This window comes from Brachyhypopomus gauderio, chromosome 1, assembly GCF_052324685.1.
Source record: "Brachyhypopomus gauderio isolate BG-103 chromosome 1, BGAUD_0.2, whole genome shotgun sequence".
NCBI classification, from domain to species: Eukaryota; Metazoa; Chordata; class Actinopteri; order Gymnotiformes; family Hypopomidae; genus Brachyhypopomus; species Brachyhypopomus gauderio.
The window spans coordinates 24,450,165-24,470,850 of NC_135211.1; the positions used below are offsets into that span (position 1 = coordinate 24,450,165).

The following is a 20,686-nucleotide window of genomic DNA, read 5'->3' on the forward strand; positions in this document are numbered from 1 at the left end:
TCCCTCAAAGTTGGGAGCATGGAATGTCTTGGTATGCTGATGCATTCAGAGTTCCTTTCACTGGAACTAAGGAGCCAAGCCCAGCTTCTGACAAACAACCCACACCTAATCCCCCCTCCACCAAACTTTAGGCAACCGCCAAACCCAGACTCGTCCATCAGATTGCCAGATGGGGAAGTGTGATTCGTCACTCTAGAGAACGTGCCTCCACTGCATCAGACGCTTTGCGTTGCACTTGGTGATGTTTGGCTTGGATGCTGCAGCTCGACCATAGAAAACCATTCCATGAAGCTCTCTGTGCACTGTGTTCTTGTGTTCTTGAGCTCATCTGAAGGCCACATGAAGTTTGGATGTCTGTAGTGATTGACTCTGCATATATATATATATATATATATATATATATATATATATATATATATATATATATATATATATATATATATATATATATATTTATCCTTTTTTTAGGATACTTGTTGAAAACTAATTCCGCTGTGGGACAGTAGAGGGTGATATGCGCGCATTGTGTGTATCTTGACTACTTGACTACGGAAGAAGAAGAGTGCTCATTCGTCGATGCTACACACGCTCGATGGGATTTTCATGACTTTTTGGTTTCCTCCATCCATGAGAAGCACACAATCGTTTGCATATTACATTCACAGAAACTACAGACTTGTTTCACAGTGTTCATGTAAGATTGCGTCAACAGGCTCGCACACCTTCACGCCACAGAGACAATACATGCAATTAGCGAAAAGACCTTGTTTAGAGAAAATGGCTTCTGTTAAAATCGGTACACACAACGGAACTTTTCACTGTGACGAGGTTTTGGCGTGTTATTTTCTGCGTCAGCTCCCGGAATACAAGGTGACAAGCAGCTAACCTTCGTTTAAAGATAATGGCAACTGTCATGGCAAGGTAACGTAAGCTAAGCGTTGTTAAAATGTGCTGTCCTGTGTTTAAAAATGACCCCCACTAGGATGCAGAAGTGAGCCGGACCCGAGACCCGGCGGAGCTGGCCAAATGTGATGTTGTCGTGGACGTTGGGGGAGTGTATGATCCAAGCCAACACCGTTACGACCATCACCAGAGGTGCTACTCACGCCTGTCTAGGTTTTATTCCACAAAAATGTAACAGCAGGATAAACATTTGTATTAAATGTTGGTTTATTTTTCGCCAGTTTTCGTTTTCATCTCTAAGAAATGCAGTGACATTATAGCCTATGTTGCCTGTATAGGTGGATCTGTAGAGCTGTTTTCAGTTTTTAAATTAACATCCGATGTTAACTCTGATAAATTCCTGTACATGTTGTTAGGAATAACGGTGAAAAGCTGTATGTTTACTTAGGAGTTTTCTATTCCCAGGAGCTTTGTGGAAACCTTTAACAGCTTATGCCCAGAGAAGCCATGGGTTACCAAACTGAGCTCAGCTGGTTTGGTGTATCTTCACTTTGGTCGACGAATACTTTCCAGCCTAACGCACCTATCAGAGGACAGCAGAGAGCTGGAGACCCTCTATGGGAAGGTTAGATTTTATTAAAACTCGCTGACTCCAATAGGCTTGACCTTGAGTTTAAACATTATGAAAACTTCAGGGTCTATGGGGACTGTTAGCATTGACTATGATTTTACCTTAATGACATTCATAAAAGAAAAGTGACCATAGGATATCACTATACAGGTGTTGCACACAGCACCAATCCCTGCTATTTTTTTTACTTTCATTATTTCACCTGAAAGCCTGAACTGTTGACATTTGAATTTTAAATTGGAGAATTTTTCTGTGTGTCCACTTTTATGGCCTGAATTAAATAAAAGGTGAATTTTACACTGACAAATTTGCTCTTTAATATATAAGAATATATGATTAATGCTTATACAATAAAAATGAGTTACCATCACATAAATTAACTTGCAAATAAAACATTAAAATCTATATAAATGACACAATAGTAATACACTAGTATATTCAATGGCACATGCAAATTACTTTAGTGTCATTATATTTTCATTTTTGGGTCGGTTCATTTTACATAACTCCTAATGACTGGCCTTAATTCTGTGGAGGAATGACTGTGTTTCAGCTGTATGAGAACTTTGTGGAGGAGGTGGATGCGGTGGATAATGGGATTTCTCAGTGTGACGGAGAGGCTCGATACACCATCAGCACCACCCTTAGTGCTCGGATCAGCCATCTTAACCCACGGTGGAACAGTAAATGCCAGGACACAGAGGTTTGTGATGACTAGGTCATTAGTTTCGTTAAGATTTACTCATTACTAGCAGATACTTTCATAGATAGTTTCAAAGATAGTTTCTCCTGGTTCTATACTAGATCATGCACTCCTCATAATGTCTTTATATAAGTACTAGGCAACCAGAAGTAACTGATTAGGTTTACTAAAATTTGTGGATTGATGGTCACCTAATATGGAGAAAAATCTTCTATCCAAACCCCTGTTAACTCATATACAATATTACATTTACATTTATGACATTTGGCAGACGCCCTTATCCAGAGCGACTTATATTTTTATTTCATTTTTATACAAGTGAGCAATTGAGGGTTAAGGGCCTTGCTCAGGGGCACCTCAGTCATGGCCTCAGGTCTGGGAATCGAACCCACAACCCTTTGGTCACAAGACCAGTTCTCTAACCACCAGGCCATGACTGCCCCTGTATATTGTTGATGGCTACTAATTTCACTGTTGTATGTTTCGGTTCAAGCACAGTATTGCATCTCACGAAGTTCTTGTGTGATAGGAGGGTTTTCACAAAGCCATGGCCCTGGTGGAAGCGGAGTTCTTAGACCGGCTGGATTACTATCAGAATGCATGGCTCCCAGCACGAGGGCTGGTGGAGGATGCTATTCAGACCAGGCATAAGGTAACCAATTAGACACCTACAGGTTGGATAGCTTCATCTACCTGAAAGAGACTTTTCACCTTTCAGCGTTGACAAATCATTGAGCCTGATGTATAGCACCTCAATGTGGTGATGTGGCCTTGAGACATGCTGGTTACTGAGGGAGGTGCTGATGTTTAGGTGGACCCCACTGGAGAGGTGGTTGTGCTGGCCCAAGGTGGATGCCCCTGGAAAGAGCATCTCTTCTCCCTGGAAAAAGAGCTGAAAGTAGAAGTGCCCATCAAATTTGTGCTCTATCCAGACCAGAGCGGCCAGTGGAGAATCCAGTGTGTACCGGCAGGGATCAACACATTTCAGAACAGGTACGGCTGGCAGAGATGCAGTGGGTTCAAACACACTTTTGTGTCCCAACTTGGTCTCCTGTTTTCCGTTAGCCATTGTTTTAGCTATGCTGCCAAAATGTTCGATCGTGTCTGTTCGTGCTGTATAATCATTAGTGAGTGTGTGTTTGGGAGTCAGTTGTGTAGCATAAAAGCACAGCAGGGTTAGTGGTGTTTTTATACATCAGTCTCACTTCTGGTCAGCATGCCATCCAATAATCACCTCCTGTGGTGAAAAACTGAATGGCTATTCTCAAACTGCATCTTCATGTTGTTTATTTCAAGATCACCTACAGGAAGCAGTGAAGTTTCAATCCACTAATTCTAGGATGCAATGGGCATTAATTTATCATTTTGTAGAACAGGGATGGGCAACTTCCATGATAAAGAGGGCCAAATTTTTTTCAGCACTATTATTGGAGGGCCACATGACCACACACTTCAAATAATTGGATATGACATTACAAATTATTCTCAATAAGAACACATTTTAAATGAATTCAGATCTGTATGTTTATTGCACCAACATACATCTATTTTCTGCATATAAATGCATTAACATGTCCTTAATAAGCAACAAAGAAAACATTTGCTTAATAAAAAAGTGCAAAAAGGAATTTGAACTCCTTCATACCAAAGAACTGTAACGCGTAGCGCGCTGCGGAGCGAGGAGGCGGACACAAACGCTGAGAAGAGTGAGATTTAATAGGTGGAATTCCATAAGCGAAGTCGTTTGTACAGGCACGGGTCAAAACGGGAGAGCCGTCCAAGTGGTCAACAGGAGAGGCAGGAGTTGTAACAGGACAGCCATTCACAACGGAGAAACACAACGGAGACGGAAAATACCAGAACAGCGATGACAGATAATCCACATAACCGAACAAACCACAAATAACCGACAACGGGTGAAACACAGAGATACAAGTACACAGGACTAAACTAGACACAACTGAACACAATGACGACACGGGCGTGACAGACAGAGGGAACCCAGGGCAACAGACATGCAGGGCGCGATAACCGGGCAAGGAAGAACACCGACACGGGAGAGGGGGGCGTAGCCCTACGTGACAAGAACAAAAAAGTCCTGCTCCATCGGGTTTTTTTCTTTTAATTATTAAATTATTATTGATCTATTTGCAGGGATGGGCAACTGGCGGCCCGCGTCCTCACTCAGTGCGGCCCGCGGCCCGCCAGTTGCCCATCCCTGTTGTAGAATGAAGGAGGAATTTAGGATATAGTGTGAATTTACCCCCCTGATGGACTCATGAGACTTCTCCATAATTATGTTCTGAAATTCATATATTTATGTTTAACGACTGTGTCTCCATGTTTAGACTGTCATTGCTGGAGGAGTGGCGTGGAGTCAGGGATGACGACTTGTCCCAGCTCAGTGGAATCCCAGACTGTGTGTTTGTTCATGCCAGTGGCTTCATTGGGGGAAACAAAACCAAGGAGGGGGCTCTTGAGATGGCCCGTAGAACTCTGCAGGCTTCAGCCACACCACAAAACACCTCGACTGGCTGCTGAGATGTGTGTGATTGCTTGGGATCATTTGATTGACTAGTGTTGCCTCATTTGTTTACTTTTGTACTAATAAAGTGCTGCACCTAGCATCAACTGGGTATTGAATCATCTAAGCATGACGTGTCAATTATGCCTATATTTTTCACATGGTAGCATCTAGAAGTTGCAACAAAACATTATTAGGTCTGCATACAATATGATATTCTACCGTATTTGCAGTTTCGTCCACCCCTACCTTCACAGAGTTTAAATTTTGTTCGAAATATTAAAAATGTAAAGAGAAACGTTGTTCGATGTGTTGAATATTTGCGTTTGTGAAATGTTCAGAGATACAGCCTACTCTAAATTTATTTGGTCCGGACCATAGCAGGTAGCTGTATACAACTTTACGGTCATTGGAACGGGTATAAATTTTGGAGCATGCGCATTAACACACCTAACCGTCGCCATTTTCAAAATGTGCAATCTTTATTGCCTCCCGAAATGTTGTCCTTCGATGGAGTTTAAATAAAGAGCCGGATTATTTGAATATCTTCGAAGGTAAAGAGGAAGTCGATTTAATTTAATTGTTTGTAGAGCTGGAACGAGTTGAGAGGAAGGTTCTAGCTAGCTATTTGTGTTACATTTTTTCTTATTTATATATTTAGCTAGGGTTAAAGTCTTATGAAGCTAGTCTTCGTGGAATAGCCACAGTCAGTTTGATATGTAGTTAACAACATGGTAAATCAGAAAACTAGCTAGCTAGTTAATGTAGCAAGATTGACCATAAACTGGTCTGATGACTTGATGCGTTTCTGTCAATTACAGTGTACATATTGTCACCGTAAATCCATTGCTAGCTAGTTAGCCAGGAGTTTTCAAAAAACATTATGGCGCATCTTCATTTACCCAACCCAGCTATATAATCTTTCTGTCCCAACCAAACAGGCAGCTAGCCATGACACCCAGTCCCATAAAACACCCTGGACAGATCTGAACAGATGTAACTTCTGTGCTGTGGCAAAGCTTAAATTTCATATCCGTACATTGAGTATTCCACTTCTACCTGCACAGGTGCGATGGAACTCCCAAACTACAGCAGGCAACTCCTCCAGCAGCTGCAAGCCTTGAGAAAAGAGGGCCAGTTTTGTGACTGCACCATTTTGGTGGAAGGTGCACCACACTTGGCCCACAAAGTAGTTCTGGCTGCTTCTAGTCTGCTGTTTAAGTCTCTGTTTGAAAGCTCTGACAGGATCTCAATCGACACAGCTGTGGTCACCTCTGATGAGTTTTCTTCTTTGCTGGACATGGTCTACACAGGCAGGCTGCCACCGGGCAAGCACAACTTCACCCGGGTCATTGCTGCTGCTGACAGCTTGCAGATGTTCGATGTGGCTGTCGGGTGCAAGAACATTCTCAATGACCTCATGAACCAAGCCCGTGGAGAACCGTTGGCCTGTGCAGCTGGTGTGCCTCAGCCTGCAATGGAAGATCATATAGATCTCCCTCATTGTAATTTACTTATTAAGAGTGAAGAACCTACGCAGCTTGACCAACCTGAGAGCCAAGGGGAGACAGGTAATCCTAGTGCCTGTAGGCTTTGTGAAGACCATGTCAAAAACTATGATAAGTGCTTCAGGTTAAATGATTTAAGAAAAATAAGAGCTGTGAAATGGTCAGCCTCAAGTCAACATGTTGCTGGTAGCACGATATTTGCAATTTCTCATTTTTCCTTTAATATTTGATCTCTATTAACAGAATTTTTAGTCTACTCTAAGGCTAAATCTACTCCTAGACATATATTGGCTATATATAATTGAGATATACAGCATCTTTCTGCTTTGACGTATGTGTTCTGTATATTCTGAGGTCCCTGTCAGGATACTGTACTGAACTAAGAACTAAGCCTTTGATGTGTGACATTGTTTTGTCAGAAGAGGGCGCTGTGCAGATGCTTTCTGAAAATCGAGCTGAATTTATAAAGACACTGCAGGGTGTGCAGCCATGGGTTAAAATCCTTCGCACCTGGGACACACTCCCCACCAAGCAAAAACAGGTGAAAAAGATGCTAGTACATTCATGCTCACCTATTACACAAAGATATGTCAGTATACCACTACCGATCATATGTAACTCAACCCTATGTGTGTTAATGCAAGACAACCACACGTACTCTACCATTTTTGCAGAGACTGTAATTATAAAACTTAGGTTCACACTGGCTGAGGGGGACTGACATTTAACAGTCGTGACTACTCTTCCAATAAAAACAAAATTGGTTTTCATTTTGTTCTTGTGTGCATGATCTTGTTCACCATAAGGACATGAATTTCCCCTTGGCGATTAATAAAGTATCATCATCTAATCTAATGAATGATAATAGTGACCATTAGCTTCACATAAATTATTTCATGCTTGAAAAGAAATGAACCAGTAACGTTTTGCTGCTTGGTTACTGTAGCCACAAGGTTTGATTATTCTTATTTAATTATTGTAGTCTCACAGGTGCAGAATTCCTTCATATGTGTTTTTAACAGATTTTATTGGAATGTTTTGATGGAGACCCGCCCGGTGAGGTGGTCTTCCAGCGTCTCCTGGAACACGTGAGCGATAAAGTAGACATGTCAGCCCAAAGCGTCCTCGTTTTTTTAGACTTGTGGAAGACCTCACAACCTGTTCTGGAGCCAATGCAGGTGCACCAGAGACATGAGAGTGGGCCACAGCTGAAAGGTAAATGGATGAAAAATGTATGAACGACTGTCCACTGCAAAGAAACGAACGAATCAGCAGCTTGCCAGCTGTGATTTTGTCGCCTTTTGACAACCGGATGCATTACATAGAATCTTTATAAGTTCAGTAAGTGCATTAGTGATTTTGATTCACTGGGAAAACACCCTTAGGAACACATCGTATGCCTGTCACACTCTTTTAGGTTTATTGCCTATGTACTTTCCATCACAGAGGGATCTGGAGCAGAGTCGTCCCAGTCTTCTGGACCTCTAGACGAGCACGCTTCCAAACTGACGGCCTACCTCTCCCACTTTGACAACATTTCCAAGTTGCTGATACAAGCAGCAGACAAATGTGGGGATGAAACTCTGAAGGAGGTACCCACCCCTCCTCTCTATACAGGGCTCATAGCTTTTTATGTCTATTTGTACCGTCTGGTATTCATCTTATGTCACGTAAAATGAACTGCACTGACCGTAGGTGCTGCTGGAGTGTGACGGAGAGCAGGGCCATGTGCAGGTGGTAGAGAGCTTGGTGAGCATGCTCAGTGAGAGGGGGATGGACAGCACTTCTCTGCTAGAGCTGCTTCAGGGAGTGGAGGAGAGGACGAACGACCCAGCAGAGGAGCCCAAGGATACTGTTGGTATGGTGTGTGTGGGTTTGTGTACGTGTGTGTGTGTGTGTTATTCTATCTGTTCTTTTTAACACTGTTGAATGTGACTCTTGTCAGGGAAGAGGACGGAAGACTGCTGTGGTGTGTGTCTGTTTGGAATGTTCCGGAACAAACTCTCCGAGCTGAATCTGCACCCTCATGTCATCAGACAGAGTCTGGAGGAAGGCCCCCCTATCCCAGCTGACCAGAGAGAGGTAACCGCCTCAAAACAGGAGACACATGTCCTTTCAGTGCAGATTCAGATCCACATTCAGAGAGAGAGAGAGAAATTAAGCAAGAACATATTTGATTATTTGAATAACTTTGAAGGTAAAGAGGAAGTCGATTGAATTTAATTGTTTGTAGAGCTGGAACGAGTTGAGAGGAAGGTTCTAGCTAGCTATTTGTGTTACATTTTTTTCTTATTTATATATTTTAGCTAGGGTTAAAGTCTTATGAAGCTAGTCTTCGTGGAATAGCCACAGTCAGTTTGATATGTAGTTAACAACATGGTAAATCAGAGAACTAGCTAGCTAGTTAATGTAGCAAGATTGACCATAAACTGGTCTGATGACTTGATGCGTTTCTGTCAATTACAGTGTACATATTGTTACCGCAAATCCATTGCTAGCTAGTTAGCCAGGAGTTTTCAAAAAACATTATGGCGCATCTTCATTTACCCAACCCAGCTATATAATCTTTCTGTCCCAACCAAACAGACAGCTAGCCATGACACCCAGTCCCATAAAAACACCCTGGACAGATCTGAACAGATGTAATTTCGAAGCCTTAAATTTCATATCCGTACATTGAGTATTCCACTTCTACCTGCACAGGTGCGATGGAACTCCCAAACTACAGCAGGCAACTCCTGCAGCAGCTGCAAGCCTTGAGAAAAGAGGGCCAGTTTTGTGACTGCACCATTTTGGTGGAAGGTGCACCACACTTGGCCCACAAAGTAGTTCTGGCTGCTTCTAGTCTGCTGTTTAAGTCTCTGTTTGAAACGCATGTCCTTTCAGTGTAGATTCAGATCCACATAGAGAGAGAGAGAGAGAGAGAGAGAGAGAGAGAGAGAGAGAGAGAGAAATTAAGCAAGAGCATATTGTGATGACTGAACCCATTGTGGGCCCAAGCCCAGTTAAACCCAGCCCATCTGAGTCCGCACCAACCATGCCCCTACCCTCTCCACCAGTCTGTCCTCCATGAAGGGGTTTGACCTCAGAGCCTGAGCAGTGTGACTTTACCACAGACACCTTGTTTTTCAACAACAATAAATATACAGTCATTAAATGATCCTAAATGGTTACTGCACACCATAATATATAATCAGCATGTATGTATAATCTTTAAATCAGCAGTGAACATGTAAGGCAAACTGCTAAGTGTTTATTATTACATCTGTGTCTATGTATGTGTGTGTGTGTGTGTGTGCGTCTGCTCAGTGCTTTCAGTTACTGCTGGAGAAGGGTGGAGATGTCAGAGGGGTGGAGAAGGTACTGGAGGCAGCTCTGGAAGGAGCTCCAATCCGGACTCTGACGCTATGGAGAATCCTCCTCTGGGCAGGAGATCAGATCCCACAACTCAGTCATCTCCTGCAGGAGATCAAGAAGAAACCAGAGGCTCAGAAGCTCGTACAGACTGGTATCTGTCTGCTTGTTGATTTTATTTTAATTCAAATCTTTTTTTTTGTTTGTTTGTTTGTTTAAAAATGAATGCTGGACCTTTCATAATGAGCTCATATATGGAGAAATGCAATTGTACAGTTACATGCAGTTAACAGGTACATTACAGGTACATTTATAGTCTCACAAGAGAGCACTGCTACAGTTGAACTGAAATAGTAGCTTTGCTGAGATTGGATTTTTTCTTCATTATCTCTCTAGTGGCTCAGGTGGATTTCTTGTTCAAACACAAAAATATGATTACGGAAGCAATCGGGGACATCACTGACCTGGAAAGAGTGTCAGGCAGTTTGGGCCATGGTAACGATGATGTCACTGAGGTAAGAATATGTGAAATTTGCTCCATGCCCCATACACTGCTGCTTGTATAGTATCGGTTGTGCTGGCCAGAATGACTCCGCCCCCACCACACCCCGCCGTACCCTGCCCAAACATACATTTTGTTGTGAAAGTTGCCATTTTCTCCTAATCATATAACCCCAGAGCTCTGATGTGGCAGCCCATCAGACCTATTTGAGGTATTTTGTGTCTTCCTTCCCACTGTAGTTCCTGCAGAGCTGTGGTGGGTGTGGCGGAGGGGCGGAGTCTATGGGGCAGGCCTTGGACAGGGTGCTGAGCCGTGAGCCGCAGCACGCCCCGCCTCTCTGCCGCCTTTTGGCCGCCGGAGTGCATAGTTTCCCTGGGCTCACGGCCCTCGTCACTGAGCTCGGACACGCCGGTGAGGAACTGATTGAGGAGGCTGGTCTACAGACCCCCTCAGTGTGTCTAGTCTATACACGTTTCGTATAGTTTGATTAAAATGTTGTTTTGTTCGTTTGGCAACAGGGCTGGAGCCCCACGCACCCAGACGTTCGGATGGCCGCCTGTCGTCATCTGAGGCGGAGGAAGAGGGCGGCGGCGGTGAAGAAGAGGATGAATCACATGCTCCTGTGCGCCGGAGGAGGAAGGCCGTGGTGGTCTCGTACAGCTGCCAGTGGTGCGGCAAGACGTTCGACTTCAAGTGTCGTCTTATGCGGCACAGGAAGTGTTGCGCTCTGTCGCCAGCCAGGGAACACCGCTGCCCGCTGTGCCCACTCGCCCTGACCTCAGCCGCCGCCCTGAACGAGCACCGGGCACAAGCCCACGCCGACCCCCCTGCCAAGAAGAGGAGGACACAGCCCGTGACCTGTGACCTCTGTGGCAAGGCCTTCAAACAGCCTTCTGGTGAGCGAGTGGAGTCATTTAACTAGCAACCCCGCAGGTTTGGTCACTATGGGCAGTTAAATCTCTCAGTAGGGCTACCCACCTCTCTGGTCTCCTAGTGAGCACTAGTGTGTTTGTGTTCTCACTGCACAGATGGGTAAATGCAGTGGACAAATTTTGATTGGGGTGAAAATCACAATTGATAAATATGGCACATTACATTAACCACTAATCAGCTTAATTTTATTTATTTAGCTTAAAGTTATACACTCATCGACCACTATATTAGGTACAACTGTCCAACTGCTCATTAACACAAATATCGAATCAGCTAACCACATGGCAGCAACTCAATGCATTTAGGCGTGTAGATATGGCCAAGATGATCTGCTGCAGTTTAAACTGAGCATCAGAATGGGGAAGAAAGGTGATTTAAGTGATTTTGAATGTGGCATGGTTGTTTGTTCCAGACGGGCTGGTTTGAGTATTTCAGAAACTGCTGATCTACTGGGATTTTCATGCAAAACCATCTCTAGGATTTACAGAGAATGGTCAGAAAAAGAGAAATCTGCCAGTGAGTGGCCTGATGAGTCTGATGAGTCTCGATTTCTGCTGTTACATTCGAATGGAAGGGTCATAATTTGGCGCTAACGACATGAAAGCATGGATCCATCCTGCCTTGTACCAATGGTTCAGGCTGCTGGTGGTGGTGGTACAATGGTGTGGGGGATATTTTCCTGCCACACTTTGGGCCCATTAGTACCAACTGAGCATTGTGTCAACACCACAGCCTACCTGAGTATTGTTGCTGACCATGTCAATCCCTTTATGACCACAGTTAAGATTTTTCACCCCAATCGAAATTTGTCCTCTGCATTTACCCATCTGTGCAGTTAGAACACATACACACACTAGTGATTACTAGGGGGCTGTGGTGCACATGTGCCCAGAGCAGTGTGCACACGGCACCCAGGGAGCAGTTGGGGTTAGGTGACTTGCTCAAGGGTGCCTCAGTCATGGCCTCAGGCCTGGGAATCAAACCCACAACCTTCTGCTCACAAGACCGGTTCCACAACAACCAGACCATGACTGCCACAGAATCCTGATGGCTAGGGCTGCCCACCGCTAGTGTGTATGTTTGTGTGTGTGTTCTAATTGCACAGATGGGTAAATGCGGAGGTCATTCGATTGCAGTGAAAAATAACAATTGACAAATATAGCACATTTCATTTTAGTACCTTGATGAATTTATGCCACAAAGGATTAGGGCTCTGATAAGGTTCTGATAGCAAAAGGGGGTCCAACCCAGTAGTAGCAAGGTGTATCTAATAAAGTGGCTGGTGGGTGTATGTCAGTATACCACTTCTGCTAATAATTTTTCAGCAGTCAGGGTCCATCATATACCAATGATCTCTGGGATAAGACTACTGATCTCAGATCAGTCCCTCTATGTACATTACGATTGCATCCTTTAGGCGATCAAGCAGAAAAATGACCTCGGTCAGCCCTCCAATGTTCGCACTTTTAAGATGTTTCAAAACATCATCCACCACAAGCCCTCGTAATGGCCTCCAGCCAGTCTTGTCACCGGTGTGATGGGCTTCTGATGTTTCCCACCACAGGTCTTCTCTACCACAGGCGCACCGAGCACCTGGAGGAGAGGCCGTTCGCGTGCGGCGAGTGTGGGGCCACGTTCGCCGCCAGCTCCTCGCTGAAGAACCACGCACGCCTGCACACGGGCGAGAAGCCCTACCGCTGCAAGCACTGCGACATGAGCTTCACCGTGGCCGCCGCCCTCTCATACCACACCAAGAAGAAACACGCCGAGGGTACGTGGCATCTGGCGCCGTAGGAATCGTGCCGTAGGAATCCCTTAACCTCAACTCTCTATGTACATGACCTCCCCAGCGACAAGTAGCCTTGAGGAATTCATCTTCATAATCTGCACCAATCTATCGCTCTAATATATAAACTACTTATGATTTTATGTTGCTGTATAAAACACACATTTCACAGCTTACTGGGGTATTATAATAAAATGACTCTAGGTAAAAAGCTATGCTTTTATTAGCAAGTAAGTAGCGCTAGAGGCGGGATTATGCTCACCACTCCAGTCATGACCATTCCTGTGACCTCTGACCTGGACAGGTAAGATGTACTCGTGCCAGTACTGCTCGTCCACCTTCGCCCAGTCCATCGAGCTGACACGGCACGTGCGCACCCACACTGGTGACAAGCCCTACGTGTGCAGGGAGTGCGGCAAGGGCTTCAAACAGGCCAACGGGCTCTCCGTGCACCTGCACTCCTTCCACAGTGAGTACACCCTCCCTGGCCTGCAGCCACGCACTTTAACCCTTCAGTGCCCTGCGGCTCCAGGGGCTTTCTGCTGTAATCTGTAGCTTTCCCTGCTTTCAACACTTGATACAACTTCCTAATTGACATTTACTTCATGACTTCTCTTCTGCATGTACTGGAGTGGATTTTAAATGTATCTGAGCCTTTCAAATATAAAAAAAACTTTTTTTCTCATTTTATTCATCTTTTATGTGAAGTACCTTGAGCTGAAAGATGCTATACAAATAAATGTAGACTAAACGCATGCCAGTGTTAAACACTTGCACATGGACATTAGACACACTCACATTTCACTGTTCTCGTGAGTTTCATTCTGCTAACCCTGATCTTGCTGACCCTGACTCTAACCCCAACTGTGACCTCTGACCTGAAGCTAAGCCCTTACGGTGGTCCATCTCCCCTCCAGACATGGCGGAGCCCCACGATTGTCAGAAGTGTCGGGTGAGCTTTGGCTCTCTGGACGAGCTGCGGGCACACATCCAGGAGGTTCACCCCAAAGAGCTGCACCAGTGTCCTGAGTGCAGCAAGATCCTCAGCACCGCCGTCCTGCTGGAGAAGCACATGAGCGTGCACGACGGCAGTAAACCCTACAGCTGCAAGAGCTGCCAGAAGTCCTACCAGGTGAGGGAGATCGGCAGGCCCGCCCAGCTCTTCCCAACATCGGCCGCTCTGATCCGAACTTGTACTTCGCAGCCCAAGGTTTCTTGCTTGGTTTCACACCGGAGGCTCCTGAACCAGGTAACAAGCGAGTGAACCTCTGTGAACTGTTTACAGACTCTCTCAGGCCTGTGGTACCACAATCGCACCACGCACCCGGACGTGGTCACTGCCGAGGGCAGCCGGCCGGTCTCACACCTGCTACGTTGCAAGATCTGCGACAAGGCCTTCTGCAACAGGAGCAGCCTCTTCAAACATCACATAACAAAGCACCCAGGTGAGGAAGGACCACGCAGCTTACTGCCCGTCTGCAAATCTGTATGTCTTTGACACCGGATAAAATGCAACATGTTTTAAATGTGTTCTTTCCTGAAAAGAAACCCGCTCTGCTGACGGGGCAGACGAGAAGACTGCACAAGAAGGTAAATATGGGATGCTGCTGTTGTTGAAGCATTACTTGGCATAATAAATAAATAATGGGCTTTATATTCAATACAATAGAATTATTGCAACATGCTAACATTCCCCTTTTATGCCCTCCTAGCATGTGTTCATGTTTAGCCATGTGTTACCTGTTAGATTTTTATTTTTATTTTTTTATAAAATATGTTTGGCTCCTGAAAGAAAACATTGATTTGATCTCTCTAGTCTGTGTTATTCACAGGTGCCCTGATATGGAGGTGTGTGTACTGTCAGCATGCTCTGGGCAGTGAGCAGGAGTTGCAACAGCACGTGAACAGTGAGCACGTGAGCCAGCAGGGCTCGGCGTTTGGCTGCGTGGTCTGCGCTCTCTCTTTCCCCTCTGAGCCCGAGTTCCAGCACCACTTCCTCACCACCCACCTGCAGGTCATCCAGGAGGACGTGCCTCAGCCGCATAGCTCCGCCTCTCAAATGGTAACGCCCCTCCCATCCTCCCCTAAACTAGTGCAGTTTGGGAGTGTGCTTGCTTACCATGACCTCATGGGTTTGATGTATATTACATTATGCATTCTAACTAATACTTATTGCTATAAATCAGTATCACTTGTCAGATAAATAATGATGCTAAACTTGCTAAATTTCCTGTTGCGTTTTCAGACTTGATGATCATATTTAATCCACACGTTCTATTTCAGGTGATCCAAACAGAAGAGACTTTGGCTGAAGGGGCAGAGCAGATAGGGCTGGACCAATCACAGTTGACTAGTTCCCAGCAGGTGTTTGTTGCCCTGGGTGATGGTGGAGATTCAACAGCTTCCTCTGGGATTGTAGCTGTCAATATGGAAGATTTGCTGACAGGCAGAATCGCATTAATCTGTGAGGAAAATCCATAATTCTAATGTTTGAGCCATTACATTATCACACTGGAGCTCATCGGACAGGTGTACCAAGAGAAACGTCTGTCGCAGCTGTACAAGTTTAAACAGCTAAGCAGTGGAGTTTCAGGTCTAAGACATCTCACCCTGTAAAATGAACGAATGAATGAACATTTTAGCAGCAAGTTGTTTGTGGCCCCAGTTTTTATTGTACATCACCTGACAGACTTTCCTTGTGTCAAAAACATGGTGTATTATTTCATTTATATTATCCTACATATTTTATCATTATTTGTGTCTAATCTGTATGTAGCAATATGAACAAAATGTTCTCTCAATCAAGCTGCAGGAGGCTGATGTCCAAGGTTTTTTTGTATTCATGATTTTTTTAAATAATAAAAGTCTGTGATGTCAAATGTTTGAACAGCCATATTTACAGAAATAAACCAGATTTATTAAGGAGATTTATCAAACCAAAGCTATGCAAACACACACACACACACACAGTAAAATCAAACAGAAAACACACTTTAGGGCATAGGGGGCAAAACAGTTTGAGGGATTATCACACACAAAAAAAGACACACATTATGTTATACCTCATCTGCATGCAGTAACAACAGTCTGGTGCTGGTCATAGTGTTCCTTCAGTTTGAATAACCACAAACACAGAAGAACAAACAGCCAGTCTCTTCATCTCAACAGCTTTAAACCTTGAGCTAGGCAGACTAAAAACAGAGTACCATTGTTTCTGAGGTAATTCTCCATTGCATTGGCAGTGGATCGAGGTGCAAAAGGCAGCTGGAGGTGGTCAGCTTCAGCCGTGCTGATTTGTGGACACGCCAACAAGCTAAAATGGTTAAACATTCTCACACGGAATATTTTTGACAATCCAAAAAAAAAAATGAACCAAGTCCTTAAAACATTCAGAGTCCGAAGAACCCTCGCAAGATGCAATACAAAACATTTCTAGCTATCTTCTGAACTATATAGCAGAGATTTTGCATCACAGGTGGAGAATTTTACGATTTCTTTAGGAACCCATATTTCAAATTTAATCCAGTAAGCTTGAATTTGTTGCCTTTTATTCACCAAGATTTATTAAATTTCTATACTTGTCCTCTGCAAGGATTATGAATTACAGTGTAAATGCTGAGTCCTTTACAGAAAACCTCAGTTAGGAGTCATGTGAGGAAGGCAAACTCCTCTACTCGTGTTTATACTCGCAAAGCATTTAAATAAGACTTACACAATGAAATAAGAGAAAAAACCTCAAACGTTTCCTTAACTAAAATCATTTACAGCGTTCGCCAACATTAACAATAAGCTTTTAGATTAACAGGTCCCATGTAGTAAAGTAACAAACATCTGTATTAATACTTTTCAGTGCTTCCAAAATGAAACTAATCTACAAGACTAGACTACAAAGATAAAACACAATATAACGGCTGCTATATGATATAAACATAGGTAGTGTTTCTAAATTGTAGTTACATGGTGACAAAGGAAAATTCATCTGGTTTGAATTACTCTGTTAGCATTACGTTATCGCTTATTAAAGATAGAGTGCCTGGTGATTAATCTTGACTACTGCTGCAAATAATATTAGTTCAGACAACCTTAGTATATAAAGTGTTACCAAGTAACTTGCTCAATATGAATGAGCTTGATAAAACTAATCAAATGGTTCTGTCTACCAAGCTTGGGAGAGCACACATGCAACCCCACACCTAACCAAAGGCTTTAGGAGTTAGACTGAATGTGCTTTACAGAAGAGAAAATTAACACAAATCCTGAGAACAACTTCAGAAAACTTGGGGTCAAAAGTGCCCCATAACACATTTCCCTTCATGCCAATACAGAAGAAATAGCGTTAAAACAGCTCTACAAACATGTTTGATGGGTACACTGTTCACAAAGTTGTAAAGGTTAGAAACTGAGGGACCTCAGCGTATGTATTACAGCATTATGAGCAAAACATCAAGAAATGGGGAGTACACCTTAGATTATAAATATTATATAAAAGCCTGACAACAGAGCACTAAGCATCACCCCTATAGAAAACACTGTGTAACATTTTCCGCTGATATTAGTTAAAGACAGGTAGACAGGCCAGAAGCCAATTTAGGAAATATGCTTCAATGCATAGACCCACAAACACACACAGACAGAGACACACACAAAACACACACACAGAGACACACACACTACAATACTCATCTCTACCGCACAGCACAAGTTATCCAGTTACTTTACACTCTATCTGCATCACACAGTATTCAACTTAAGATGTCTGTAAGCAACGGGGACATATATATCTAATTATAAAATGTGCAAGTAGGCTATCTCCTCACAGTAGATATGTTATTATTAGGCTTCGGTTTGACCATAGTGCAGCTGGACTTAAATACACAAACTCAAGTATCAACCTGGGATCTTCGTCCTATGCGGGTCCTACTTCTTTAGATCATTAGCTTCTTCTTGGGTAGGAAGGCGTTGGTGACGTGGTTCATCACCACCAGGGCAGGGAAGAGAGGCAGGAGCACGAAGCCGTACCACATGGCCCCTTTCACCGTGGCCTGGAACCAGTCTGTGAACATGGCCGCCATCATGGTGACGGTGGCCAGCAGGTACGCCACCAGGCCGCAGGTGGAGTGGTAGAGGCGGAGGCGGGGCAGCAGGGGAGCGCCCAGGAGCTTTGGGAAGAGCAGGCACGCGCCACACCCAGCCTGCAGCACCGTCGCCACCAGCGTGCCCATGCCCAGCACGCTGTGCCACGTGGCCATGTGGGGGCGCTCAGACACATTCTTACTGGCCACCATGAAGGCCAGTCCCGTGGTGGCGGCCACCAGCATCAGGATCTGCAGGATCCAGTGTATGCGGATCTTCCCCTTGCGGGACTTGAAGCAGCACGGGGGGCCCTCGGACGAGAAGAGCAGGATGGCCTCCGTCATGCAGAAGCAGAACTGGGGGGTGAGAAGGAAAGTGTGAGGGCGAAGCGCTAGGATTAAACGAGACGACTGAACTAAAATATTTTCAGTTGATAGTCTCCAGTTGATGGTCGCACACCATGATTTAACACAAGCCGTGATTTAGTTTCCATCAAGAGCACTAAATCACTCCGTTTTGTAAGATCTTCCACAGACATCCAATAGATTCCGCAGATGTGTGTGTGTTACACCGAACAAATAAAAAACAAACCAAAACATTGCAATCACCAAACCGAATCACACTCAGCTTGGAAGAAAAGCATAGACATAACCAGGGACTTCAGGCCTTAAAGCAGCAGCACGCCCCTTACCAGGCCCTGTCTGCCGCGGTTAGAGTAACTGGCAGCTTCTTGTGCTTCACAGTAGGAACTGCAACTAGATCCGAGTGTCAGTGTACACTACCACGTTTTGCTGTTTCACAGCTAACAATGATTCCACTCAAGACAAAAGGACACTGTCTACGGCCGGATCCGAACAGTCTGCACAATGCTCAGCGTATCACCTGTGTGGAAAAAGCACCATGGCCCGGTCATCCTCGCTCCGTGTCAGCTGTAACTCTACACTCACTCGTAACGTGCCGACGGGGACGTACGGGCTCAATTAGTTCAGTAGTTTCCTCCACTGCGTACGATTCATTATTCAGAGAGGTGGTGCATTATTAATTTATTGCCCTGGAGGCTTCGGGACAGTTAGACACGAATCATTCTTGAACAAAATCTAAATGAAGCATTGGAGGCCTGTAGACGGGATAAAAGGACAGAATGGAAATGATAAACGGTTGTGTGAAGTTGAGCATTCGGTGCAGCTTTTTCGTGCTTGTGTCAGACTTACCCCGAGAGACATACAGAGGGGATGCCAGGAGAAGAGACCTGCAAACAAAGAGTGCAGTAGACTGTGTTAACAGACTGCCAGACGTTTATGTCATATTTTTATTCCATTTTTACATCCTGAACTAAAGGATTCACTCGTGTGAGTGGTCCAGAGTTTACATCAACCGCTGCCTAGTTTCAGGAACAGCAACGCTTCCTAATGCCAGTATTGGAGACCAAATTCTTTGCCTGTTTTCTTTACCTGTTCTAGCTCTCTCATCAGCTGATTATTAAACCTTTCACAAACTACCGCTGGAGCACCTCACCAGAAGAAAACCTCAAAACTAGGGTTACACTGGGGTCGCAAGGCCTAGCACTGACCTACATATAGTCTGTGTGGAGGGATTTAATTTATCTTGCTCCTGGACTGGCCCCTGCTCCAACACACCTTAACTGGCTAAGATGAGGACTTTGGTAATTAGCCAAAAACTTGAATCAGGTAACATAGCCTATCAGTACATTAACGGAAAACAACTAATGAGGCAAAGTGATCCCAGGACGATTAAAGCCTACACAGAGCAATCAGCTGATAAAAGATTGCACATTTGTTTATACATGAAGAAGACAACTGCCCACACAGTATGACAGTGTAATGAGCAAAACAAAATGCGGAAATGGTGAGACGAATAAAAACAAAGCATGCAACAATAAGAGAAGTGCACTCACTTGTTCCCGGCCGGGACAGGATGGCCATGAGCGCGGTGAAGCCCAGGGCGATGACGTGCGCGGCTCCCACCGAGATGGTGCGCATCCACGCGAACAGCCAGTACTCGCGCATGCCCAGACCCTCGCCCACGGGGCTGTACTCCACGTCCGAGCGCATAGTCTCTCCTTCGCTATCTTGGGTTAAAGTTACATAGACGTCTCATTGCTGTCCCAATAAATGTTTTATTGGTATGCTATTGCGATTGTTTAAATCTGGTTTATTCGGTGAAGCAGACGACACAGGCGCTTTCAGACGAAAATGACAATCGTCATGAAGAAATAGATTTAGAAACAGGTTTAACAAATAGGTTACATGAACTGGGAGCTACTGCTGGCGAAGTAGATTAAAATCCAGAAACATTCGCTAGTCTAAAACGCTGCACGGTGTTACTAATCTCGACAGTCATCCGCGACGTCTCCAGAAACGATGCGGAGCCTCAGATAGTCTTTTCCTAACTCGTGTTCCCTGCGTAGAAAGCTACACTAACTCCAAGCAAGTGTCTACTGTAGTTTGGGAAGCGCAACGGCGAGGCGACAGTGAAGCGAGTCCGACTGCGGTGTTCATTTCCTGGGTGGAAACAACCGGGTACCGAGACATTTTAAACGCGAAGGGGAGCGCGCGACGTCACGGCCCCGCCCACGAGGGAAGCGGCGCGTTTAATGGCGAAGCCGCCACTCACCAAGACGCTTTTCTGGTTTGCATTGCAGAAATTCTTTTAAGCTTAAAGAAGAAAGGAGTGGCTCTGATCGTGTCGTCCCATTATAAAACGATTCGTGTCATAATAGCACAAAAAAAACCAAAACACGTGACCAGT

The 20,686-nt window shown here is 44.6% G+C and overlaps 3 protein-coding genes across 4 annotated transcripts; 2 read left to right on the plus strand and 1 right to left on the minus strand.

Annotated features, from left to right (window-relative positions):
- Nucleotides 1–541: 541 nt before the first annotated feature.
- On the plus strand, nt 542–4,891 carry myg1 (myg1 exonuclease). The gene is made up of 7 exons (XM_077004510.1): nt 542–870; nt 983–1,095; nt 1,369–1,528; nt 2,088–2,237; nt 2,767–2,889; nt 3,049–3,230; nt 4,586–4,891. The coding sequence occupies exons 1-7, from the start codon at nt 577–579 to the stop codon at nt 4,776–4,778; spliced, it is 1,215 nt and encodes a 404-aa protein (XP_076860625.1). The 5' UTR covers nt 542–576; the 3' UTR covers nt 4,779–4,891.
- Nucleotides 4,892–5,039: 148 nt separating this feature from the next.
- Nucleotides 5,040–15,669, plus strand: zbtb40 (zinc finger and BTB domain containing 40). 2 transcript variants are annotated; one of them, XM_077004462.1, is made up of 18 exons: nt 5,040–5,315; nt 5,829–6,332; nt 6,689–6,810; nt 7,292–7,484; nt 7,716–7,861; nt 7,965–8,127; nt 8,215–8,351; nt 9,579–9,777; nt 10,020–10,138; nt 10,365–10,536; nt 10,644–11,021; nt 12,623–12,829; nt 13,149–13,313; nt 13,762–13,976; nt 14,130–14,289; nt 14,390–14,434; nt 14,677–14,906; nt 15,128–15,669. In XM_077004462.1, the coding sequence occupies exons 2-18, from the start codon at nt 5,834–5,836 to the stop codon at nt 15,323–15,325; spliced, it is 3,348 nt and encodes a 1,115-aa protein (XP_076860577.1). In that variant the 5' UTR covers nt 5,040–5,315; nt 5,829–5,833; the 3' UTR covers nt 15,326–15,669. The 2 variants fall into 2 exon arrangements, with proteins under 2 accessions (XP_076860577.1, XP_076860578.1); XM_077004463.1 differs by having other exon boundaries at nt 6,692–6,810.
- Nucleotides 15,658–20,518, minus strand: cyb561d1 (cytochrome b561 family, member D1). Its single transcript, XM_077004570.1, has 3 exons — nt 19,833–20,518; nt 19,129–19,166; nt 15,658–18,273 (listed from the first exon to the last, which is right to left on the minus strand). Exons 1-3 carry the CDS (start codon nt 19,987–19,989, stop codon nt 17,770–17,772), a joined length of 699 nt encoding a protein of 232 aa, XP_076860685.1. The 5' UTR covers nt 19,990–20,518; the 3' UTR covers nt 15,658–17,769.
- Nucleotides 20,519–20,686: the final 168 nt, after the last annotated feature.